This window comes from Cotesia typhae, unplaced genomic scaffold (assembly GCF_013202065.1).
Source record: "Cotesia typhae breed Kobodo isofemale line unplaced genomic scaffold, CoteBio_Ctyphae scaffold_121, whole genome shotgun sequence".
NCBI lineage: Eukaryota > Metazoa > Arthropoda > Insecta > Hymenoptera > Braconidae > Cotesia > Cotesia typhae.
In genome coordinates this window covers 1,203,138-1,227,787 of record NW_027423773.1, presented here as the reverse complement: position 1 = coordinate 1,227,787, position 24,650 = coordinate 1,203,138, and the positions used below count along the sequence as shown (strand labels likewise).

The following is a 24,650-nucleotide window of genomic DNA, read 5'->3' as shown; positions in this document are numbered from 1 at the left end:
ATTAAATTAATATTTGTTTTTTTGCAAAATAAATATTCAACGCCATTGTTTTATTAATTATATAATTATATACGTAAAATGAGATGTAATATATTATGATTATGTATGTGTACATTACTCTGTAATATCTTTTCACCAAGTATTATAGCTGTTATTATTATTAAATAAATATTATTGGATATTAATTAATTATTTTTATAACATTTTTTTTTTTTTTTATCAAAAAATCAAAAATAAATTTTTTTTTATTAAAAAATTCCAAAAAAAATTTTTTTCAATTTTTTAAATTTCCCGCGAATTTATAAATTACCAATCAGTGCTAAGAACCATTTCTTCTCTACCACCTCTCTATCTTACCTTCCCTCCACCACTTCTTAACCAACGCGTGTTATGTATACTCAATCGCGGTTATGTTTACATTACCTAAGCGGCTAAGTGAATTTACTAAGTGCTAATTATTCTTCAAAACCTAACATAAAACCTAAATGTCACTTCAAAATGTCTTCATCAGACGAGAGTTCAGACAGTACCGAGTACCTGGTGCCATCTTCAAAGATCGACTTAACAAGTTCATTTTTCTCGACCTCCGCATCAACCTCGAAGTCTAACCCAAAGGTAAGAGCTAGAATAGAATCATCTTCTTCCTCAGAAGACGATGATGTTCCAGAAAGTTCCGCGTCGAACGCGGAACTTCTTCTTGAAGTGATGAAGAACTTGGAGAAGATCAACAACCCAATTGTGGAACCGTCCCGAGCATCAGCGCCAGTTCCTGAGTCTTCTAGACCGCGAGAGTTGTCTTCAGAGATCGCTGATCTACTTCTGAAGCATGAAAGTGGCCTTGGGTCCTTCAAGCTCCCCGAAGAAGAAGAAGAAGAAGAAACGCCTAAGGAACGGTTCCAGGAACAAGAACAGTTCCAGGAACAGCTTCAGCGCCCGGACTATCAAGTTCCGCAGGAGGGAGTGAACATAACCCTTCCAGGAACTGGAATGCCTAGTTTCAAGCGGAAGAGGAACAAGGTCGACCTTGAGGCCCAGCTGATCAAGAAGATGAACTCCAGGATCCGGACGAATCAGCTGTTGGTCCACAAAGTCGGTCTTCTTTGCTGGATAGCTCACGGCGTTCATCTTAACAAGCAGGTTAACGACCCGGAGGTTATGTCAACTGTTCTGTCGTTGATCCCCAGTGTCAGCTACCCCAAGGGCAGGGTTGACATCAAGTACGTTGAGCAGTTCACCAAGTGGTTCCGCGGGTTGATTAAAGTGGAGTTTAACAAAGAGGATGTTCCAGTGACTAAGGAACTTTTTCTTCAGAGGTTAGGTGAGAAGAAGGTTAAGAACTACCGGGAACTTGTTCTCCTGTTTATTGCTGCTCTAAGGGCCATTGGGTGTCACTGCAGGCTTGTTTTGTCACTCTGTCCTCCTCCTATGAAGCCTAAATCTGATCAGCTGATCAAGATCAGCAAGAAGGAGAGGGAAGGAACTAATGAACGGGGCGGAGCTAAGGATCAGGAACGAGGAGGGGCTAAGGATAAGGATCTGTGGAAGAAAGCTGGAGAAGGGGAAGAGGAGGAGGAGGATATTAGAAACACTATGGCTAGGAAGTGGAGTGAGAAGAATAAAGGAAGGGGAAGAGGAAGAGGAAGAGGAAGGAAGAGGACAGTTTGTAGTTCCGTGGTGGGAAACTCGAAAGTTGCGGACAAAATGGCGAAGGAAGAAGCTAAGAAAAAGGCAGCGGAGTTGTTGAGGGAGAAGTTTGCGAGTAATAAAGAGAGGGGGGTTAAGAAGTTGAAAAGGTATGAAGTGGGGGGTAAAAAAGAGGAGGAGTTAGTTAAGGAAGAAGTGGGAGGGGTTAAGGAAGGTATGGGAGGAGTTAAGGATGAGAAGGGGAGAAGATTAAGGAGTGGGGGCACTGAAGATAAAAAAGAAGAAGAGGAGGTAGTTAAGGAAGAGAAGGGGAAAAGATTAAGGAGAGGGAGGAGTGAAGATAAGGTCGTGAAAAAAAGGAGGAGTGAAGAATTGGAGAGGGGGAAGGTAATTTTATCTAGTGTCGGCAAAGAAGAAAAAATTGAGGAAGACAAAATAGAGACTGAAAGTGATAGTGAGGATTCGGAGAAGGAATTTAAGGTTAAGAAGAAACTTGGCGTGGGAAGAAAAATACTTGAGGGCGTTGAAGAAGAAAGGAGGTTAAGTGAGAAGAGAAGAAAAGTTTTGTCGAGTGATGAAGATGAAGATATTGTTGATGTTAGGGATTCTAGGTATCTTTGGGCGGAAGTTTATGTTGAGGATGAAGAAAGCTGGATTAGTATTTCCGTGCCGGATAATAAAGTTCACTGTGTTGCGGAAATTTTTGTAAGTATTTTTTTTTTTTTTAAATTGAAATTAACAGATATTTAATTAAAAATTTTTTATAAATATAATTTTTAATTGATTAAAAACGTTTGGCTTAAAAAAATTAAAAAAATTAAAAAAATTATAAATATAATTTTTTTACTTATAATTTTTATTGATTAAAATAATTAAATATAATTAACAAAAATATTCTTACAGAAAAAAGCACCATCTCCAGTCTTGTATGTAGTAGCCTGGAATTCCGTGGGAAAATTAAAAGATGTAACGAGACGTTATTGCCGTCATTGGTTGACAGTAACAAGGAAACAACGGATTGATCAAGAATGGTGGACAGAAACGTTGTCTCCTTGGATTGAAAGTAACAGTGTAATGTCCAGAGCTGAAGATGAAGCGTTGCTTACTATGTAAGTGATATTTTAGTGGTTAATTAATAATTTACTTTTTAAAAATTAATAATAATTGTTTGATTTTTTTTTTTTTTTTTTTTTTTTTTTTTCAGGGAATTGGAACAGCCCTTACCAGAAAGAACTGCGGATTACAAAGGACATCCTTTGTACGCACTCGCGCGTCATTTACTGAAGTACGAAGCGCTGTACCCTCCAGATTGCCAACCACTTGGTTATTTGAAGAACGGCGAAGCTATTTATTCCAGGCACTGTGTTCATACTTTAAGAAGTCGGGAGACTTGGTTGAGAGAAGCCAGGGTTGTTAAACCAGCACAGGAAGCTTATAAGATTGTTAAATCTATGCCGAAGATGGATAAAGTAATTTTTTTTTTTTCTTAAAAAAATTATTGCAAAAAAAATCAATAAAAATTTTTATTTTTTTATTAAAAATAATTGTAAAATTAATTTATAATTTTTTTTTTTATTAAAAAAAATTATAAATTAATTTTTAAATTTTAATTATAATTTTTATTGATAAATATTTTTTTTTTAAATAGTTTACAGGACAAGTTGTAAAAGACCAGCCTCTAGAATTATTTGGTAAATGGCAAACAAATCAATACGATCCTCCAGTGGCTAAAAATGGAATAATACCACGTAATGAATACGGCAATGTCGATTTGTTTAAACAATGCATGTTACCCAAGGGGACTGTCCATATTGATCGTAAGTGTACTTATTATATTTATATAAAATACAAGCTATTTTAATTTTTACTATCGCTGTTTTTAGTAAGCGTTTATTTTTAACGTCTTCAAAAATATTTTAAAACTTATTTTATTATTTTAAAAATTTTATCTTAAAATATAAAAAAAAAAATGTTTAAATTATACAAGGAAAAATCAAGATGACACTGGATATCATTCCAGATTATACTCAGTGATATCTGAATTATACTCATTATAATCCAGATTATACTCATTATAATCCAGATTATACTCAGTGATATCTGGATTATACTAATTATAATCCAGATTATACTAGCTACTATCTCTAGTAAAAAAAAAAAAAAAAAAAAAAAAATTAATTTTTATTTAAAATAGTTCCAGGATTGGCCCGAATTGCTAAAAAACTAAAAATTGACTGCGCTCAAGCAGTAATTGGTTTTAATTTTGGTTGTCGCGGTGCGATGCCAATGACACAGGGTTATGTTGTGTGCGAGGAACACGAAGAAACTCTGAGAGATGCCTGGAATCAAGAGCAAATAGAAGCCGAGAAACGCGCTAAAGAAAAGCGTGATAAAAGAATTTGGGGAAATTGGAAGAAATTAATTCGCGGGGTTTTGATCAAAGAAAAAATTGCTTACAAGTACAATATGAATGATTCTCAAGAAGGCAAAGACGATAGTCTTGATGGTGATCATGATGATCATGATAAAAAAAATAAAGTACCTGCAAAAAAAACCAAAAGCAATAGTATTAAAAAACGTAAAAATTAATTTTTTATTGTTAAGTAATTATTTTTTTACTTATTTATGAATTTATAAATTCATGTTTTTTACTGTGAATTTTGTGAAACAATAGTTGTAATAAAAATTTTTTTAATAAAAAAAATTTGCATCAAATTATTTTTTCATTAATTTAATACTTAAATTATTAATTTTATTAATTACTTAAAAAAATTAATTTTGTAAACTAATCAATTTAATTTTAATTTTAAAAGTGATATCTTCAAGGATATACTTATTATAATAGTCAATTTAAAATTAAAATTTCATATAATTTAAATAAATTTCATTTAAATTGGTTATTATTACCAGTCTGCACGCAAATGATAATTTTACTATTTATTCATTACGCAGTAAGTAGTTTACCTAGTTCTTAATTTTTATCCTTAATTTATTTTTCAAATAATTTTTTTTAAATTTATTATTTAATCATCATACAATAGTTCAACATTTTATAACGTTAAAAATAAGTCACAACACACTATATATTTAATTAATACAATTTCATACCTACATGTTAAATATTATGCAATTTTTTATTTATTAACTACAAAACATTCTAAATTTTTTAATTTTCAAAATCTGTCAGTCTATTAATTTTAATAAAATGTGTTTTAATTAAAAAAAATTTTTTTTGAGAAGAATTTAATTTATTTAAATAAATTCAGTGTTGTGAATTATTAATTTTCTTGTTTTTTTAATTAAGAAAATTTTTTATAAAATTATTTCTGATCATAATCTAAAACGTATTTTTAATAAATTCATTAGATTGATATTGAGAAGAAATGCATTTATTGTTAAAAAAATAAAAAAATAAAAACAATCTTCCCTTTCAGTTCTTTACCGAGATCACATTTTAAATCATTCTTATCCTCATATCACTTATTAAATTAATATCTTATTATTTTTATATTTTTTTCTACACAAATAATTTCTTCGTACAATAATTAATAATTTAAAATAACAACTAGTTTAATATCTAATTTATTAGATAAAATTTAAAAAGTGATTAAATCATCTGTATTGTCTGTAATAATTTAAATAAAAAAAATTAAATATTTATTTTTGGCAGTAACAATTAATACTCAATTATTATGCCGGTAAATTTTAATAAAAATAAAAATATTCAACTTTTATTAACTCAGTGTCAAAAATTAAAATAATCGGATTTATAATGTCAGTTTTAATAACTTTAAAAAATTTAAAAAGAAGAAAACCTTAATGTAAAATTCCGACAATCTTTATAATTATTAATAATGAAGATTATTATCACTATAATAAATTGTGAATCTACAATAATAACAACAACAACAATAATAATAATAATAATAATAATAATAATAATAATAATAATAATAATAATAATAATAATAATAATAATAATAATAATAATAATAATAATAATAATAATAATAATAATAATAATAAATATATATATATATATATATATATATATATATATATATATATATATATATATATATATATATATATATATATATATATATATATATATATATATATATATATATATATATATATATATATATATCAATAAAATATCTACTTATTATTAATAAAAATATATTTTTATATTTTTATGTTTTTAGTATATAATATGTATAAATATTTGATATTATCAAAGTAATAAAATTCTAAATTAAAAAGTATTGCACTCTAGAAGAAATCACCATTTAAAAATTAATTTTAATTTTTTTTTCCCTACTTTTAATGTATAATAATAATAATATGGTTATTATTTTTAATCTATAAATAATAATATTTATTATTAATAGTAAATTATACTTATTTATTGTTTAACAAGTGTTACTGGAGTTTTAGCACTTCCTTTTGAATCAACAGCACTTAGTGCGATTCCTAATTGCGCTGCATAGTAGGTTAACATTATTGATACCTTTATAAAAAAATTTTATTATTATTATTATTATTATTATTATTATTAAAAATGACTTAAAAATTTTTTTTAAATATTCCAATGTATATAATGATGTAATCATAAAAATATACAGCAAGTTATAAAAAACAATCATGGTAATTTCCTGTGTTGCAGGAAGACAACAATTATCTTCTTTATTTTTTTTTTTATTTTGTTGCTTACTAATATTGTCTACTTTGTTGATGTTTAAAATAAAAATTTTTATAAAATAATTATCCTGATTAAATAAAATGAATTTTATTTAAAAAAAAAAAAAAAAAAAAGTAAATAATTCAAGAAGAAAAATTCTTGAACTATTTAAAAATTTTCTCAATCCGAAAAAAAATCAAAATTTTTTTAAATAATATTCTTCTTTTACAATTTTTTATCAATCAGATTTTTAAATAAATTAAAAAAAAAATCTATTTTATAAGTAAATAAGAGTTACTGCTAATATTGTTATTTTAACTCTACAAATATTATTACAAGTATATAAATAAGGTCATATTAAGATATCTTATCAATATTATTTTTATTATTTCAACTTTTAAACTTATAAAAATATAAATATTATTCTACTTACCGTTGCATATGGAACCGGATGATAAAAGTGATGGAAACCCAATAGTGTGTCTGATATTAAGAAGAATATACTTCCGATGCAACTGCATAATTGTGTCCATGTCCATGGTTCCTTTAGAAGAAAAAAAAAATTAATAAAAAATATTATATTACACCGAAATGAATTTATATATTAAAATTAATGAATTTTATATTTCTTCACTAAATAAATTTTTTTTTTTGCATACCTTGAAATAACGAACACGTGAAATAGCACGCCAAGCCATTGTTCCCAACAATGTAGTATATATTGGCACTCCAATAGTTAAAATACCTTCTAATCCTGGCATTAATATATAAATAACTAAAAAAAAAAAAAAAAAAAAAAAAATTAGCAAAAGAAGAAAAAAATAAAATAGAAAAATATATAAAATAATTTACCGATGGTACAAAGAGCGTAGATCATTGCTCCTAAAGTTGAATTCAGTGGTGTAAAACCGAAGGCAGTAATATACATTATCTGCGCAATGGCAAACATCGACATACCGGCGACAAAAAGATTTGGCCATACAATTAATGCGTCGCCCATGCAACTGAATATCAGCCCCGTTAGTATTCTTCGGGAAAATTTATACCTAGGAAGAATATATGGTCAATTTTTTTATTTATATTTTTTTTTTTGGTAAATTTGAAGAAGTTAGTTTAATTTGAAGAATAAAAAAAACTTACTCGTCAGATAAATTCATACCATGAAGTAATACAAAAACAATGAGACTTATTATGGGCAAACATTTGAAACAAGCGGTGAATAATGAAGGTTGCTCAGCTAGTAATACAAAATATACGCAAATACTCTTGAAGAATGGTACCAATTTTGGTCCGATGCTTTTTAGCTGTAAAAATAAATAAATTATTTCATTAAGTATCAAAATTAAATTAGCCGGCATTTAAAAATTTTTATAATTTTTTTTATTAAAAAAATAATTTAAAAAAAAATTTTTTTTTTTTTTTTTAAATTTTCATTTGTGGAAAAATTAAAAGTGCAATTTAAAAAAATTTTTTTTTTAATTTTTTAAAAATAGTTTTTCAATAAAATAAATTATAAAAATTTTTAAATATCGGCTAATTTAATTTTTATTAAATTAAATCTATTAAATATGACTGATCATACAAATAAAAAATTTTAAATTGAAGAAAAGTAAAAAGTGATATTTTTTTTTGCTCTAATTGATTTTTATTTTTATTAATATTATTATTATTATTATTATTATAATGTCACAACTTAATAAAATAATGATAATAATATTAAAAAAAACTCTTAATAAATAAATTAGTAAGAATACATACCACTTGCGTTGGTGATGACATTGTTAAAAATGAAAACAACCACCGAACTATAAAATGTATCAAATAAAACAAATCAATTTAAAAAATTTTAAAAATAAAAATATTGTTGTATTAAAATTCGACGCACTGACTAAAAAATCACAAATAACCAATAAATTAACATTTGCGTGTTACTTAGTTAACGTATTTAAAATTTACTTATATTAAAGTTAATTATATTAAATGCACAAAGAAATAGTGGTAGCTAAGTGATAAATATTTATTAACATACAACGTCGTAGGTGAATCGTACATTGACTAATGCAAACTGCAAGTGCAAGCTGTCAGAAGTCACTGTATACTATATACTTGTGTATGTATTTTTGATCATGCGCACTTTAACGTTATTATTATTTATATATATATATATATATATATATATATATATATATATATATATATTATTCCATCTATGGAACAAGAAGATATGTATAAACATGTTTATATCGGAGTCTGTAATTCCAGCTTCATTCTAAAATAATAATGATAATTTTTTAAAAATTTAATTTTTTTTGTACACAATTAAAAAAAAAACTTTGAAATTTTTTACTTCGTCACACGTTCACAAAACTATTAAAAAAAAAATCATATGTTATAATTTAAGATAATATAATAAATATAATGACACTGAAGTTAGCGGACGTCTAAAAATTTTTAATTTTTTTTTATTAATAAAATAACAACTAAAAAAAAATTTCTAAAAACTAACCTAAATTTAAAAAAAACCGCCTAGCCCTCTGGCGGGAAAAACGACTAATTCAAACTAGTTCGCGGATATTGAGATAGTCGAACTCTGGCAGCACTGGTCAAAGCATAATAATAATTCGAAACAACCTAAAAAAATTATCTGAATAATTAAAAAGTTATTCATGACCAAAATAAATAAATAAATAATTTTTTTTTTTTAATAAAAGAATTTACTTTTTGTTGTTTAATTTAATTAAAGTTTAGTATTGAAATCTGAGTAATTAAAAAGTTATACACGGCTAAAATAAATAAATAATTTTTTTTTTAATAAAAAATTTACTTTTTGTTGTTTATTTTAATTAAAGTTTGTTGTTGAAAAATGGTAGGCCAGTCATTACCGAAAAAATCGTCGTATTGGAATACTTACAAGCAATGGATATCATCAAATCCGCATTCGATTGCTGATATTGAAAAAACTATACAGTTTTTGTCATATTTTACTGCAGGTATATTTAATTATTTAATTATTTATTTATTTATCAAAACTTTTCTAATTAATAAATTTTTTTTTTTAATTTTTAGGTCGCTTTTCAGAATCATCAATGGCTAGCGAATTTATCTACTCATTGCCAAATTTATTAATATTACTAAATGATCGGCTGATTTACAGTATTAAGTACCAAAATTTGCAACTGCCACAATTTAAATCTCAAATAAAAATATGGTTATCTACTCTTGAGTATACTGAAGCGTTATTTGAAGTTACGGCTAAAAAATTGTGGGGAGATTATGGAAAATGGGTTATTATATTTATTATCCAATCTGTTAAGTAAGATATTAATTTTTAATTAACAAAAAAATTATTTTAAATGAAATATCATTTAAAATTTATTTTTTGATAATTTATTTTTAACGAAAAATTATCATATATTATTTAAATACATTTTTCTTACCTTTAAGAGCACTACTGAGGCTTTTTTTGGTCCATCGAAATAAAGAACGGATCATCCAAGTGCCAGCAATCTCTCCGTTAAATCATGACAAGCTTAATAAAGTCCTCCGCAACGAGCATATCCCCAAAGAAGGTTATCAGTTGCGTCGGACAGGGCTTGTTGTACGGAGCGTCCATTATCCAGGTCCTCTGGAAACTGGTCAGTGGTCAAAGCTGACTCCGTTGCACGGTGAAGAGTATCGGATTCAATCTCCGAATCCTGAATCGATTAAAAATTTATCTCTATCTGAGGTAAAATTTTTTAACTTTTTTTTTTTGGGAAAAAAAAAATTTTTTTTTAATTTTTTGTAAAATTTTGATGCAAAAAATTTTTTTGCATAAAAATTAATTAAAATTACACTAACTTTAAAAATATTCCAGACACTATACATACTGAAGCCATTGATTCACCTGACAAGCTTGATGGTAAAAGGGAACAAAAATTGGCTACCTTGGGCCACTGCGCTGACTCTAGATGCTTTTAATCTCTTCACAATTTCCAAGGAATCGGCTAACGTACAATATACTAAAGAAGAAAAGCAGGAAATTATCAGACGGAAAATGAATGTCGTGCTGTACTTACTACGCTCGCCGTTTTATGAAAAGTGCAGCAAGGATAAAATCAACTCTTTGTTGAATAAAATGAGTAGAAACATACCGCTTGCTAGATTCATTGCCGATCCAGTTGCCAAGTACTTGCCGCACTGGCAGGAATCTTACTTTTACATGTGGTCGTCTTAATATGATCCTCTTGAGGGTTAATTCTTCCATAGGTCGGTTGTTTTTTTTTTTTTTTTAAATTTATGTCTGTTGTAAGTACAACCATTCCGATTGTGTTAGATTTTTATAATTCTTAAGGCATTAGGTGTAATATTTATTGCAATTTTTGTATTTAAATAAATTTTAATATTATATTAATTTTGTTAAAATTATTTATTATTTTTAAATAATTTATAAATTATTTAAAAAAATTTTTAAGTAATTTTTTTTTAACAAAAAAATTGTTGGAAGAAATATTTTTTATTTCTTCAGTTAATAAAATAATTAATTTATTTATTTTAGCATTTAAAAAATTTTAAATTTAGCGCTTTACGTTAAGAGTTGCGCAGAATTGTAAATTATAAAAAAGGTATGATAATCGATTTTTAAAAATCAGCTGTTATGTGTTATTGTTTTGATTTGTCTAACAGCTGTAGGTTCGTAAATTTTGCAGAGTAAATAAATAAATTCAAGGTAAGAATCATTTTTATAAAATTTTTTGACTCACTAATTTTATTTTATACTAAATATTTCTTCCCAAAAATTAAAAAAAAAAAAAAACATTAAATTTTTTTATATAATTTTTAAACCAAGAAATATTTTTTTGATTCAAATAAATTAAATTAAATTAAAAAATATTTCTTCTTTATTAAATGAATTTTTTTATTATAGTAAAAATGGAAAATTTCAACCCCGAAGAAGACGAATTAATAGCAGGAATAATAAAAGGCGATTTAAAAACAGTAGAAAAAATAATCAACCCTTTAAAGATATCCAATCTGTGGTTTTCCGGCTACAAATACCTCTGCTTAGCGACTGACTACCTTCAAGACGAAATAATAACCTATCTTCTCTCGAAGAACACCCCAGTGAACAATCCGACTGAAAAATTCCTCAACTCTCCCTTAAACTTCGCCGTGAAGTCAAATAAAATTTACACAGTGAAAAAATTTTTAGAAAAAGGCGCAGAGATAGATAAAAAAAATTTGTTGCAAAAAAATTCGTTCGACATCGCTCTGGAGCACGGAAATTTAGAAATTCTAGAAATTCTCGTGGATCACATATCCGACATTAATATTTCAGCAGAAAGCTACTTGAAGTTGTTATCAGACTTGTTAGAAAGCAGCCACCACAAACTTCTCGAAAAACTTTTAAAAAAATGCCGAGAAGTCGACATCAGCGCCGCCATGACGGCAAAAAATTTTCTATGCATAGCGGTGCAAAAAAACTATTATACAATCGTAGAACTTCTATTAAAACGCAATATAAACGTCAATTCAATCAATTACTCACGTTACGGCTCGCAAACTGCGCTGTATATAGCTTGCCGCCTCGGCAACAGTAAAATGGCGGACTTGCTGCTCCAAAATGGCGCGAGCGCGGACATTAAGTACGACTTCTACTACAGCATCGGCCCGAAGAACGTCGACCAGTACAATTTGTACCCAATTCACATCGCTATTGTCTACGGCTACTACAATGTCGTCGAAGTTTTGCTAAACAATGGCGAAGATTGCAATAAAACATACCTTACGCCTTACGGAACCGAGTACACTGCGCTGTATCTAGCTTGCGAGTGCCACAGAGAAGAAATAGTTAAGCTACTGGTCGCAAGGGGCGCTGATGTAAACTTCCGAGACCACAGAGGGTATAAACCAGTGCTTGCGGCCGTGTCCACTCCGAGGAGCGCGAATATTTTGAAAGAAGACTATAACATTGTTGAGTTTTTGTTCAGGGATCAAAATCTCAAGTTAGACTTGGTTAATATGACCGCCATTTTGACTACAGCTGCTCGGAGGTTTAACCTTGAAATACTTGAGCTTGCTTTGAAGTTTGAGAACTTGGAAGCGCTTGTTAAGTATCAATTGTATGTTGATCTGATGAAAGACAGGTCAGTTTACGCATTGCCGCATGTAGCGACGTCATTTAACAAACCTTTTTCTAATTTATTGAAATTTGTTGAAATTTGGGCTAGAAGGGGCCTCGATGTCAACATCAAGGATCAAAATGGCGTCACATTATTTCACAAGGCTTTTTTTTATAGAGACAAAATGGCTGCTGAATTGTTATTGGAGTTTGGGGCTGAGTACAATGCCTGTGACAAAGGTTTTACTCCGCTAGATTACGCTTTTAAAAACAAAGCCAAAGAAGACGATGTTGACCTTGAAAGTTTTATAAATTTTGTGGGTCAGTATTTTTTAAAAATGAAACTTTTGAACGTTTGCATCAACAAACGGGACTGTGAAAAATTAAGTTCTAGAAATTTAAATGCTTGGTATCAAAGTAAATATGAGGAAGAAATTGAAGGTATGAAGAGATACCGTATTAGTGATTATGATGATATTACCTTGTATGATTTCGTTACTGCGGACTTGAACAAAATGGTGGTGCTTCTGAAGAATGAAGTTGTCTTCCAGATTCTTGAATCTCTCGATAATAAATATGAGTTTGCGCACTACAAGAGTGTGATTAAAGCGCGCTTTCACAAAGGCCTGATGAGGAAGAAATTGTTAGATCAAGTTGATAGGTTTACTGTTTTTAATTTAATTAAAAAATTACCTTATCCTTGTACGCGGAAGATTATGGATTGTTTTTCTAATAGTGATTTGAGAGATATAATCAATGAATATTCCTTTATAATTAATTCAAATAATTCCGGGAAATCTTCATGAATTACAAAAATGTATTTTCTTCCTTGTGGAGAATTTAATTTTATATAATTTAAAAGAAGATAAAATAGAGCTTCTTTTTTTGTCATATATCTTCACAAATTATTAGTTATGATTTTGTAATTAATTTTATAGGTTAAGATTTATAATACATTGTAAGGATATAATAATAAAAGAAGAAATAAAATATTATTATTTTTTTTAGACACTTTTTCCTTTCTTCTTTCTTATTTCTTCTCAACGAGAATGTCTGAATTACTGTAAAATAACATAAAAGTTTTATTGTCAATTAGTTTCCACTGTAAAAATATTAGCTATTGGTATAATTGTTACTAAGCGCATGCGTCACTAGGAAGATAGTAATGAGAATGGAATTTTCCCGAAAAAACTCAAGGTCCTAAACTCACTGGGACTACTTCAGTTCTTTGTTATGCCAGTATATGTAATAAGTGAGGCCTATTAAGTAGGTTTTGTCATACTTTGGATTTATTATAGAGCATTTTATACAACTAGTTGAATTTTAGTAATTTTTTTTTTTTACTTCAACAAAAGAAGTTTTGATAAATCTGTAAGTACTTCATTTTTTTTTTTTTTATTATTATTATTTTTAATATATATCAAGAATTATAGAGTAAGTTTGATAAGTATATATAAATGTGTATTTATTTTTAATAATGATTAAAAAAAATGTGGTCTGAATTTAGAATCACATATGTTTTATGGTTATCACATATTTTTTAATTAAAAAAATAAAATATTAAAAGCGGCTAATTTTTTTAAAATTTATCATTAAAATTTTTTTTTACCTAATAGCTGATTAAGATATTGACCGAAATTTGCTCACGCAACGTGTCCACATTAAGAAGTGCGGCTTTATTCAAACTTAGATATTGAAAGTCTACTTTTATAATTTAGATGATAAATATGAAAATATATCATGTAAGCAAACTCTTCGTAACGTGATTGGTTGAATATATCATAAGCATGAAAATATATGCAAACTCTACAGTCAAAGCGCGCGCTTGCAAATTCAAATTTGCGCGCGCCTTGATTATAGAATTTTTGTATTATTATTTTTTGTCATAAAAGTTATTTCTTTTTCTAACAAGCGAATTATATTAAAAATTATCTCATTAAATGTGTTAAAAATTGTTTCATTTTATTATTTTTAAATTGTCTTATTATTTTATTTTTAACGTCCTAATAATAAAAGAAAGAGATTAAAGTAAAAAATAAAAATTATCATCTTCAAACAAGACTAATTTAAATAAAATAAATTTAAAAACAAAATACTCTTAATCTGTTACAGAAAACAAGTTAAAAAAAAAAAAATGGCTGACGATTCAATTCCAACAAACAAGGCTGCCGATTCCGACTCTCCAAAGGAAACCACTAAATCGTCCATGTTGCTTGAAGCTATCGAAAAATACGACTACAACGCCATTGAAAGCGCTTTGGATGACGGCGCAGATGTGAACGAAGTTTTAATCTCAACCGGGCCGCAAGCCGGGTGCACAGCGTTGCATATAGCGTGTCTTAACGGCGACTTGGACTTGGTGACATTATTCGTGGATAGCTACGATGCAAATGTCAATGTAATGGCAGAAGATGGCACCCAACCGCTTCATATATCTTGTTTTGTCGGAAACGACAGTATCGGGCGCATTTTGTTAGAAGCAGGCGCAAATGTTAACCTCGAGTTTAACAAAGAAATGCTTGAAAAATACGTGGAGGATGATAAAGTGTGGTCGGATGACTTTGGAGGAAAATTATCGATGCTTGCTTTTGCAATTATAAATAATGATTTTTCAATGATGCTTCTTTTGACGGATTACGACGCAGATGTTGCAGTAAAGAGCGGTAAAAATAAGACATTGTTGATGTACGCCATCGAAGAAGACAACGATTGGGCTGCGATGACAATCGCAGCTAAAATGACGGAGAATGATCAAGAAGAATTGTTAAATGCGAGAGATGATGAAGGAAGACATGCGATTCATTATATTTTGCACGAAAAGAAGTACGGAGGCTTTCGGTATGATGAGAAGCAATTGAGGTTAGCAATAGAAGATCGCGACTATCTTAAATCTCTGATCATCCGTGTGGGTCCTGATGCTTATGCGGCAATCAATGGAGATCCTGACACGCTTTTAATTAATTCTGCGGCTTATAGAAGCTGCTTTGAAATTCTGAATATTGTTCTGCCTCGCAGCGCTTCTATCGAACAATCCAAAGCTCTGAGCCTCGCTACTTCTTCTACTGGAGATCCTCAGAAGTATTTAAGAATAGGAAGAGATGGAGAGCCCGGACATTTTGATGTGGAAAAAGAGGTAGAGAGAAGAATAAAATTGAGCTTAGAGGCCATTGTTAAAGATCTGCAATTTAGGAGGACTTTTGGGTTAGCTGTGCCTGAAGAAGAAATCAAATTGTTGGACGAATTGATTGCTAAAGATGATGAGGTTAGGAATATTGTTAAGAATTATCACAGGAAATTTATTAACAAATTTTTGAGGAAGAAAATTATTCATTTTGGAGATAAAAGTATGAATTTTTATGAACTTACTGGAAAAATTTTTGATGATCAAGCGGGGAAAATTTTGGCGCAAGACAAAGAGCTTGTTAGTGCTGTTGAAGCTGCTGAGGCAGAGGACGATGATGATGATGATAATTTAAAATATTTTTTTACTATAATTACGGCAAGAATTGAAAAATTAGGTAAGGAAAATTAATTTTGGAAAATTTTTAGTACAAAGAAAATATTGCGACCCAAATTCTAAGAGCATATCAATTTATACGACCTTTTGGCATTTGGATCGCGATATAAATCTAGGTTAGAATCGCTGGATACTTTTATAACATTTTTTTTTGCATCTGAATGTAATATATTATCAATAAAAATAATAGTAATAAATCATACCTGTTTTTTTTTTATTTATTTATTTTTTCCAGAGCTTTTACATTGCTCTAATTAGACCAATATTCCAATTAATCCTTCCTTATTTAAAATTGAGATGAAATTTATGTGAAAACAATTTATTCGTGATGTGATTGGTCGAATATTTCATCAGTATGAAAAACTATAGTAAACGCTATAGTCAAGCGCGCGCAAATTTAAATTTTAATAATATATTTTTTCGCGCCAAATTACAAAAAATATTTAAATTTTAAAAATTTAATTTTAATTTAATAATCTCAAATAATCATGAGAATAAATAAATAACTTTAATTACTTTAATAACTTTAATAATTAATATAATAAAAAAAAAATAGGTAAATAAATTAAAACATAAATTTTAGTTTTATTGATAACCGATATTTATTTATATTTAATTTCTTATATATAATTATATTAAGTTTACAATTTAGCATTATTAATAAACAATGAAGAATATTATTTTAAAATTAATTATTTACAAATATCAATTAATTTGTCATTCATTCATATTCATTTAATATATTTGTATTTTATTATGCACAAAAAATTTATAAATGTATATATTTAACTATATATACATTTATATACAAATATAGATTTTAACGATATAATATAACACTTTTTATTTTATTCCAACAATCAACGCGTATTATTATTTCTTCATGATTAAGATTAATTATTAGTAACAATTCATTAAGTTCCTTTAAAACTTTATTTTATTACATATATATCGCTTCAATGATATTGAAAAAAATTTATTTATTTTTTATTTTTATTAAATCAATCACACATATTTACAACTTAAATTTTTTTAAACTTGGTCAATTGAAGAAATGGCGGGAAAAAAATTTTTAATTCTAGCGGCAAGTCGCAGAACTAATTTAAAATTCCGGCGGCCATTTTATTGAGTTTCAGGTTTTAACACTAAAATTCAATTTAAAGTACAAATTTACTACAAATAAAATAAATTTACCCGATTTTTTATTTCTTCAATTGACAAAGATTGTTTAAACTTAAAAATTTTATTCCAAATAAGTGTCACGAGATAAAACTGAGCCTGGCAAACAATGATATTGTTAAATCTCGTGGCACTCGGCATATAATATACAATATTTACTATATTTATAGCAAGACACCAGGAATGAGATCGTAAAAATATTTTTTTTTTTTTTTTTTTTTTTTTTTAATGTACGATTGTATAACTTTGTGAATAAAAAAATTTACAACATGATTAAAATTTTAATAATTTAATAATTTAAGCTAAAATTTATTGAAATATTTTGATGTAATGTCTTTTATATGTTTTATAAGCTTTTAAATATTAATTGGTGATTTTTAAAATTCATATCCGCCATTTTGCGTATCGTTGGTACTCTGGTTCAAGCTCGTCGCCGACGTCGTCAAATTCTTCAGGCAATTGGAAACGATATAGATTACTTCGAAGTTCTTTTTTGGCTTGAATTTTACTTTCGGGTATTTCTTCGTCAGATACTAAGCCAAAATTATATTAATTATTGACGAATAATAAAATACGATTTTTAAAATATAAAAAATTGTTTTTTTTTTCGCGTTTTATTTGAGTATTTAGAATTATTAATAATAATAATAATAATAATAATAATAATAATAATAATAATAATCAATATTTTTTAATCAGTCTAAATTCTAGTCAATAAAAATTGCACACCTCAAAGCGAAATGGGCAAATAGAAATAATTTTTAAAAAATTTATTTCTTCTTAAAATTAAAATTTTTTAAAAATTTTATTAAGGAGATCCAATTGTCTTCCTAGTGTCAAGAATGCCTATAAAAAAATAATATGTAGAAATACTCGGTGATATCTGTTTAAAAAAAAATTTTTAGATAGTAGCTAGTATAATCCACATTATACTGGATGATATCTGGATTATACTCATTGTAATCTGGATTATATTGGGTAATATCTGGATTATACTAGTTACTATCTAAAATTTCTTTTCACTTAGTATAATCTGGGATTGAATTTACAAATTTTCAGGAAGTTTTAAAAATTGCGTGGATCTCCTCAAATACTCAGATTTTAAAATTCTAACTACGAGAGCCGTAGCCACCTACCGGATTTTTTTAAAACTATTTTTTTTTATTATTATTAAAAAGATCCAAATAATCTCTTAGTGTTAAAAATGTCTATAAAAAAATTTGACTACTTTACGGGGATCTCCTTAATATACTTTTAAAAAATAAACAAAAAATATAATTAATTACCAATATAATTAAAAACAAAACATAAATTTTAAAACCTTTAATTTAGTTACGAATGTCAAAAAATTGGGAATAAATCTTTGTATAAAAAAGAATCCGACTTATGTATAAGTAATTATTATAATGTATATTAATAAAATTAATTTGTTAATCACCACTCACTTGATAAAAAAATTAAAAAATTCAATCCATCAAGATCCAAGGCTATGAATTTGAACAAATATCATCGTCATTATTAGAAACAGGAATGTTAAAAGCCTTTTTTATTTCTTCCAATCTTCTTTTATCATCATCACCATCATCATCATTAACGCCTCCATCTCGAGCAATATCATCAGCCTCATCATTAACAATTTCATCTGTCTTAACACAAACTGAGGAGCACTCAGATTCAATACCAGAGTCTAAACTCCCAGCAAAACCATCCAGATTATCTTCGCAAGTATTAGTTTCTTCAATTCCAGAATCTTGACTATTACGATGTGCAACAGATCTATCCGCGGATCTATCAATCAATAAGTTCTGTGAAAAAAAAGCTTCTTCATCATTGCTCACAATCAAACGCGCTTGATGATCATCAAAAGATTCACAGTGTTCATAAATTATTTCTACTTCTGGATGTAATAAATCATTACTATCAACTAATATATTATTATGGTCCTTATCAACCGTAAGATCATCAGATAAATTATTTACACTTATATCACACGTAAGATTACTTAATAAATGAGTATTATTATTTATTAAATTAGGATGATTAATACTGATGTTTGTGTTATCACAATTAGTGACGTTTAACGTCATTGGTAACGTTAAATCATCTTTAAGATGATTATTATCCTCAAAAAGACTCTCAACAGGTACTTTAAATGCATCTGATGATTCTTTATTACTCTGAATATTATTTTTCTCGTTAGAATCAATCAGGCCGTCACGCAGGAATTTTTGGAACCTGTCACCCAGCGCCATCATGCTTGAAACGTGGCTAAACGGCGAAGTATAAGAGTGTACCGTAGGTTCGAACGCTGACGCGGTAAACAGGCTCCCGGGGTTTTGGAATAGGCTTAAGAGACGATCTAGACTTGATGAAGGGTTAGATGATTGTGATGATTGTGCTCTTGACTCTACTATACTTTGTTCAGGTGTAACAGAGGGCCTAGTGTCTGATTTTAATTCGACAGCCGGTAAGGTAGAACAAGTATCTTCTTTATCATAACTCGGTATTGCAGAGTTTTCTTTAGAATCAGGCCTTAAGTCAGTGAGCCTTTCGTTACTCTGTGATGATCTTTCCAATTCTATTTCTATTTCATTTAATTTTAAGTCATTAGAATCTAGCCTTTCTATTGAAGATTCAGGCCTTAAGGTTACTATAGCTTCTTCTGATCCCGTAAAACATCCTATAGCTTCTTTAGGTTGGGTATTACATCTTATAGCTTCTTTAGGTTGGGTAAGACATCCTATAGCTTCTTTAGATTGGATTTCTTCAGAAGAATTTGATTCTATGCATTCATCTAGTACATTTGGCCTTGTAAGAACTTCAGCTGGCCTAAAATCAACTGTCGGTAAGGTAGATCCGGTAAAATCTGCTATATTGGGGTCTGCAGCAGTTGATAAAGTAGGTATTACAATTTCAGATTTAAAAGTCGGCGTAATAATTTCTGTAGTAAAACTGGGAGTAATTTCAGCCGTAAAACTAGACTTAATCGTTGTTACATTTGTCTCTGAATTATCTCTAGACATTTCAGGTACTTTTTCTACCGATTCAAGCCTCATCTCTGAACAAACTGATAATTTATCTATTTCTTCAGAAGATAACGTAGATTCTGTCGGTAAGTTAGATTGAGATTCCGAATCAATTTTCTGGGCCTTAAAATTCAATTCCAACGGTTTGACTTCGACGACAGGGGGCCTGATATTTTCGGGCCTTACCGGCGGCTGATTAACGAAGACACTGTCGGAATCATCAGAGTCGGTAAATGCGGTCTCGTTTATTTTTAAGGCAGGTGTAACGATAGTAACGCGAAAACGTGAACCATCTGGAGGGAAGAAACAAGTTGAAGTGGAGCATGATGATGGAGAGGAGGATATAGTAGGGGAAGATGAAAATGAGGGCGGGGGTGTCACCGGCGATGATGAGGCTGATGAATTAGTAGAACTTAGTGAAGTTTCAGAAACACGTGAAACGACGAAACGATTTCGAGAGGGACTTGGGATCGGGCTTGCCACGGGCGAGGGAATTGGCGAGGGCGCTGGCGAACGCAAACGTCCACCGGTTGTACGTTTTGCCGTTTGTATCGTTGATGTCGACGGTAAAGACGATGACGTTCGAGTGGTACCGACGGCAATCACCTCGCTCGTGGTACCCGTTAAAGGAGGCGAACGTGCTGGCAGTGTCTGACAAGTCAACGAGATCTTACGCGAGCTAACGCTTGACACTCTACTCCTGTGTTCCGGGCTTGTTGATTCTGATGTGCTTGAAGCTTTATCGTACAACTCTTCGTTGCGCTCGCAGTAGCCGCGAATTTCGTTGATTAGTTCTATGTACTGGTCAGCCATTGCCGGCTAAATCAAACAATAAATAATTATTTTGGAATTCTTTTGGTAAAGTAGTTATTCAAATTTGGTCACAAGTATTTGGGATTTCAATAATTAACAAATGACGTTGTATCTCGTCAAATAATGACATTTTTAAAGATATAAGCTTACCCCGAGATTATACTCATCAAGACCTTTCATTTGAGTACCCACATCAATTTTTCATATATTATATATATATATATATATATATATATATATATATATATATATATATATATATATGTATGTATATATGAAAAATATATCAAAAATGCAAGTGGGTACTCAAATGAAAGGTCTTGATGAGAGTAACATCAGGATGAGCTTTAATCCTTAAAAATGTCAATAATTAATGACTCAATTAATTAATTAATAACTATATGACCAAATTTGAATTTATTCATATTTTGTAGGCATGATTAAGATTTATAAAATTATTGATATTTTGGAACTTACTATTTTACTAATTGCTTTATCATCCAGGTCAATCCGAGTTACGCTGGTATTCTTCTTCAACGCAAGAGATAAGAAGGTCAAGCCAGTCAACTGAAGATTGTTATCCCGCAGGTCTATTCGCTCCAGGGTGTCGTTCATTTCGATTATTTCTGTGAGCGCAAGAATTCCTTTAGATATTAACCCCGTTGATTGGATCCCTAGTTGCAGGAGAGTTTGATTTCGTCGCAGCGAGTTTTTACACACCTCCAAAAAATCATCTCCCATGGCGTTTTGACCGATATTTAATGTTTCTAATGTTTTTGAGTGCATCTAGAATCAGAAATAATTTTTAAAGATTTTTTAATTTTATTTTTTTTTTATCAAAAAAATTCTAAGCTATTTCTTCTCAATTTAAAAATATCAATAATTGACCTGGTATTATATCAACTAATGACATTTTTAAAAATATAAGCTCACCCCGAGATTACACTCATCAAGACCTTTAATTTGAGTACCCACATCAATTTTTCATATATTTTATATATTTATATATATATATATATATATATATATATATATATATATATATATATATATATATATATATATATATATGTATGAAAAATATATCAAAAATGCATGTGGGTACTTAAATGAAAGCTCTTGATGGGTGTAACACCGGGATGAGCTTATATTTTTAAAAACGTCAAGGTTGCTAGTAAAAATAAATATTTTATAAAAATAAATTTAAAAAATTTTTTACATACCAATACATCAGAAAAAACATCAGAAGAATCTCTTCCAAAATGATTGTTCCACAAAATTAAAACACCTAGACCACGAGCTTCGTTGTGTTCTTCAATAGCTTGTGCAATTAATCCCTTTAAAATTTCTTTGACCCCATCGTCTTGTAAATTATTATTACTGACATCCAACAATTGTAAGTGATGATTAATTTTAAGCATCCCTCCCAAGAGAACGGCGTCGCACTTGGCTAAATTATTATCCGCCAAGTGCAATTCCTTCAAGCCAGTACAAACTTTCAACGCAGCAGCCAGAATAACAAAAGCGCGTCCAGCTAATCCGCAATTTTCAAGTTTAAGTGTCTGTAGATGTGCCGCAAATTGTAATGGACGTTTTAAAATGTTCATGTGTTGTTGAGTGAGGACGATGTCGCGTATGTCCAGCTGCTCCAGGCACAAAGTCCTTTTGATCATCAGTCCACATGCTAACCAACCTCGGGCTCCTATGTTGCCATTGTGAGAAATATTAATGTGATTCGCTGATTCGTAGTACTCAAATATGTCGAATAACGTTTCTGCGCTCTCGTCGTCTAATCCCGAAGATTCTAAATCTATTTTGACAAATTGCAACCGCCTGAATATTTCTTCCAGCGGTTCTGAAGTTGCTTTTGTTAATTCTTCATTTTTTAGGGAAAGTTCTGGATGTCGCTCGTTGTTTGACGTTAAATCTAATTTTTCTAGTTGACTTATCACATTTTTTAGAGGGATGCAGCCGTGTTTTTTACATGATTCTTCGTATGCTCGTAATAAACTTTCCAAAGTCACACCGTGCGCTAAAAAAAATAAATAATTTTTTATTTATTAATTTATTAATAAATTTTATGTCAAAAAATTTGATCAAAATAATTAAAAAAAATTAAATTACAATTGAGAAAAAAAAATGAATCTTCAATTTTAATTAAATTAATTTATTTTAATAAATTTAAATCTCCTTATATACTCAGATTTTAAAATTCTAACTGTGAGAGCCGCAGCCACCTAGCGGAATTTTTTGAAATTATATATATATATAAATTTATCAAATTTATTTTTAATTAATTAAAAATTTTTTTCATTGAAAACAATTTTTTAATTTTTATAATTATAGTCAAATAATATATATACTATTAAAATAAAATTGATTAGTATTTTAGTATCATAGAATCCTATTGTGAAATAGTGTCTATGAGCTAATGGCCCACAATCTCATTTTATTTAATTTTTTACATTTCAAATTAATATTTTTATTTTTAAATTTATTTAAATATTTTTAACTATTTAAAAAAAATTTTTTTAATTATTAATAAATCAAAATAAAATTTTTTTTATTTTCAAATATTAATTTAATTAATATCCATAAACTATTTGTAATAAAATAATAAATTTTCTGCAGAATTTCAATGAAAATTAAATTACCCGACATTTAAAAATTAAAAAAATTTTTTTTTATAGAAAAAATAATTACAAAAAATTTTTTTTTAAAAATTATAATTCTAATTTTTTAAAAATATTTTTTTCTTCAAATTAAATAAATGAAAAAAAAAATTTTTAAAATTAAAAACGTCGGCTAACTATATTATTGTTAATTATTCATTAAAAAAAAGTAATAAAAAAAAATGTAGGTCTAGTTAATTAATTAACAAACCTATGAAGTAGATTGCGACATAGGTGCGTTAAAATTAGTTTATTGTGAAATGAAATGATTTGTCAGTTGATGAGTCAATGTACCAAGTATTGTATTTAGGTATAGATCAAGAATATATATTTATATTTAAAAATATAATAAAAATATGACAAGTAAATATTTTTACCTTGCTCCCATGGATTGGCGGGTTCCAAGTAACCAGTGATCAGATGATCGTCATCGGGAAAACTGACACGTGATGTTTTCCCTAGAATATTCAGTGAAAGCTGACGATCATCATCATCATGATCATGATGATCACCCTTAACATGATTATGATCTTGATTAACATTTGCATTGATAGTTATTAATGTATTAAATTGATCCAAGGTCGTCTGTTGTTGTTTATTACCGTCATCACCATCACCATCATTATCGTCATCAGAAATTGATTTGTGACGTGATTCTGTTGAATCGATTGTTATTGATTCTGAATTATTTGATATCAAATCACAATCTTGCACTAAACAGGCACTGTCGTTCATTTTTAATTTTTTTTTTTTTATTAATTTTAGATTTTTACAATAAATTTATTTTATTTTTTAAAATCTATTTTTTAAAAACAAATTTTTTTTTTCGACAACACAAAAACCGTTCACTGTTATTTACATCATTTTTTATTTTAATTAAAAAAAAAAAAAAATAAAAAATAAAAAAAAAATTTAACTAGTGCAGGAGTTATTTGAGGTAATTAACAATGATTGTTAGTACGTTGTGTATATTTGTGAAACGGGATTTTATTTTAGCACCCATTTGATTAAGAAC

At 28.5% G+C, this 24,650-nt stretch overlaps 6 protein-coding genes across 9 annotated transcripts; 4 read left to right on the top strand and 2 right to left on the bottom strand.

Moving 5' to 3' along the window:
• The first annotated feature begins 406 nt into the window (after positions 1–406).
• On the top strand, positions 407–4,359 carry Xpc (DNA repair protein complementing XP-C cells homolog). Its single transcript, XM_074252826.1, has 5 exons — positions 407–2,349; positions 2,548–2,753; positions 2,849–3,113; positions 3,293–3,461; positions 3,839–4,359. The coding sequence occupies exons 1-5, from the start codon at positions 499–501 to the stop codon at positions 4,231–4,233; spliced, it is 2,886 nt and encodes a 961-aa protein (XP_074108927.1). The 5' UTR covers positions 407–498; the 3' UTR covers positions 4,234–4,359.
• On the bottom strand, positions 2,548–9,904 carry LOC141533788 (lysoplasmalogenase TMEM86A). 3 transcript variants are annotated; one of them, XR_012480347.1, is made up of 8 exons: positions 9,766–9,904; positions 8,087–8,133; positions 7,469–7,632; positions 7,181–7,374; positions 6,988–7,103; positions 6,762–6,872; positions 2,869–3,093; positions 2,548–2,749 (listed from the first exon to the last, which is right to left on the bottom strand). XR_012480347.1 is itself a non-coding variant. In XM_074252842.1 (7 exons), the coding sequence occupies exons 1-7, from the start codon at positions 9,818–9,820 to the stop codon at positions 6,053–6,055; spliced, it is 792 nt and encodes a 263-aa protein (XP_074108943.1). In that variant the 5' UTR covers positions 9,821–9,904; the 3' UTR covers positions 5,853–6,052. The 3 variants fall into 3 exon arrangements, 2 of the variants coding, with proteins under 2 accessions (XP_074108943.1, XP_074108945.1); XM_074252842.1 differs by lacking the exons at positions 2,548–2,749; positions 2,869–3,093 and adding an exon at positions 5,853–6,157; XM_074252844.1 differs by lacking the exons at positions 2,548–2,749; positions 2,869–3,093; positions 9,766–9,904 and adding exons at positions 5,855–6,157; positions 8,358–8,375.
• Pex16 (peroxisomal biogenesis factor 16) lies at positions 8,977–10,721 on the top strand. The gene is made up of 4 exons (XM_074252840.1): positions 8,977–9,318; positions 9,395–9,641; positions 9,773–10,055; positions 10,185–10,721. The coding sequence occupies exons 1-4, from the start codon at positions 9,192–9,194 to the stop codon at positions 10,542–10,544; spliced, it is 1,017 nt and encodes a 338-aa protein (XP_074108941.1). The 5' UTR covers positions 8,977–9,191; the 3' UTR covers positions 10,545–10,721.
• Positions 10,722–10,984: 263 nt separating this feature from the next.
• On the top strand, positions 10,985–13,799 carry LOC141533782 (uncharacterized). The gene is made up of 2 exons (XM_074252827.1): positions 10,985–11,036; positions 11,235–13,799. The coding sequence occupies exon 2, from the start codon at positions 11,240–11,242 to the stop codon at positions 13,232–13,234; it is 1,995 nt and encodes a 664-aa protein (XP_074108928.1). The 5' UTR covers positions 10,985–11,036; positions 11,235–11,239; the 3' UTR covers positions 13,235–13,799.
• On the top strand, positions 13,657–16,145 carry LOC141533785 (uncharacterized). The gene is made up of 2 exons (XM_074252839.1): positions 13,657–13,799; positions 14,541–16,145. The coding sequence occupies exon 2, from the start codon at positions 14,563–14,565 to the stop codon at positions 15,958–15,960; it is 1,398 nt and encodes a 465-aa protein (XP_074108940.1). The 5' UTR covers positions 13,657–13,799; positions 14,541–14,562; the 3' UTR covers positions 15,961–16,145.
• Positions 16,146–17,312: 1,167 nt separating this feature from the next.
• LOC141533780 (uncharacterized) lies at positions 17,313–24,544 on the bottom strand. Of its 2 annotated transcripts, XM_074252824.1 has the most exons (5): positions 24,013–24,543; positions 22,187–22,995; positions 21,441–21,749; positions 18,570–20,969; positions 17,313–17,657 (listed from the first exon to the last, which is right to left on the bottom strand). In XM_074252824.1, the coding sequence occupies exons 1-4, from the start codon at positions 24,368–24,370 to the stop codon at positions 18,612–18,614; spliced, it is 3,834 nt and encodes a 1,277-aa protein (XP_074108925.1). In that variant the 5' UTR covers positions 24,371–24,543; the 3' UTR covers positions 17,313–17,657; positions 18,570–18,611. The 2 variants fall into 2 exon arrangements, with proteins under 2 accessions (XP_074108925.1, XP_074108926.1); XM_074252825.1 differs by lacking the exon at positions 17,313–17,657 and having other exon boundaries at positions 18,433–20,969; positions 24,013–24,544.
• Between the last annotated feature and the right edge of the window lie 106 nt (positions 24,545–24,650).

Excerpts from the sequence above, each read along its gene's own strand:
- LOC141533780 (XM_074252825.1), bottom strand. The coding sequence starts at position 24,370 with ATGAACGACAGTGCCTGTTTAGTGCAAGATTGTGATTTGATATCAAAT. Across the intron at positions 21,750-22,186 it reads ATGTTTTTTCTGATGTATTG|ATGCACTCAAAAACATTAGA; the intron begins GTATGTAAAAAA and ends TTCTGATTCTAG. Across the intron at positions 20,970-21,440 it reads ATAAAGCAATTAGTAAAATA|CCGGCAATGGCTGACCAGTA; the intron begins GTAAGTTCCAAA and ends TGTTTGATTTAG.
- Pex16 (XM_074252840.1), top strand. The coding sequence starts at position 9,192 with ATGGTAGGCCAGTCATTACCGAAAAAATCGTCGTATTGGAATACTTAC. Across the intron at positions 9,319-9,394 it reads TTTGTCATATTTTACTGCAG|GTCGCTTTTCAGAATCATCA; the intron begins GTATATTTAATT and ends TTTAATTTTTAG. Across the intron at positions 10,056-10,184 it reads AAAATTTATCTCTATCTGAG|ACACTATACATACTGAAGCC; the intron begins GTAAAATTTTTT and ends AAAATATTCCAG.
- LOC141533782 (XM_074252827.1), top strand. The coding sequence starts at position 11,240 with ATGGAAAATTTCAACCCCGAAGAAGACGAATTAATAGCAGGAATAATA.
- LOC141533785 (XM_074252839.1), top strand. The coding sequence starts at position 14,563 with ATGGCTGACGATTCAATTCCAACAAACAAGGCTGCCGATTCCGACTCT.
- LOC141533788 (XM_074252842.1), bottom strand. The coding sequence starts at position 9,820 with ATGATCCGTTCTTTATTTCGATGGACCAAAAAAAGCCTCAGTAGTGCT. Across the intron at positions 8,134-9,765 it reads CCTCAGTAGTGCTCTTAAAG|TTCGGTGGTTGTTTTCATTT; the intron begins GTAAGAAAAATG and ends TACATTTTATAG. Across the intron at positions 7,104-7,180 it reads CTACGCTCTTTGTACCATCG|TTATTTATATATTAATGCCA; the intron begins GTAAATTATTTT and ends TTTTTTTTTTAG.
- Xpc (XM_074252826.1), top strand. The coding sequence starts at position 499 with ATGTCTTCATCAGACGAGAGTTCAGACAGTACCGAGTACCTGGTGCCA. Across the intron at positions 3,114-3,292 it reads CTATGCCGAAGATGGATAAA|TTTACAGGACAAGTTGTAAA; the intron begins GTAATTTTTTTT and ends TTTTTTAAATAG. Across the intron at positions 3,462-3,838 it reads GGGGACTGTCCATATTGATC|TTCCAGGATTGGCCCGAATT; the intron begins GTAAGTGTACTT and ends TATTTAAAATAG.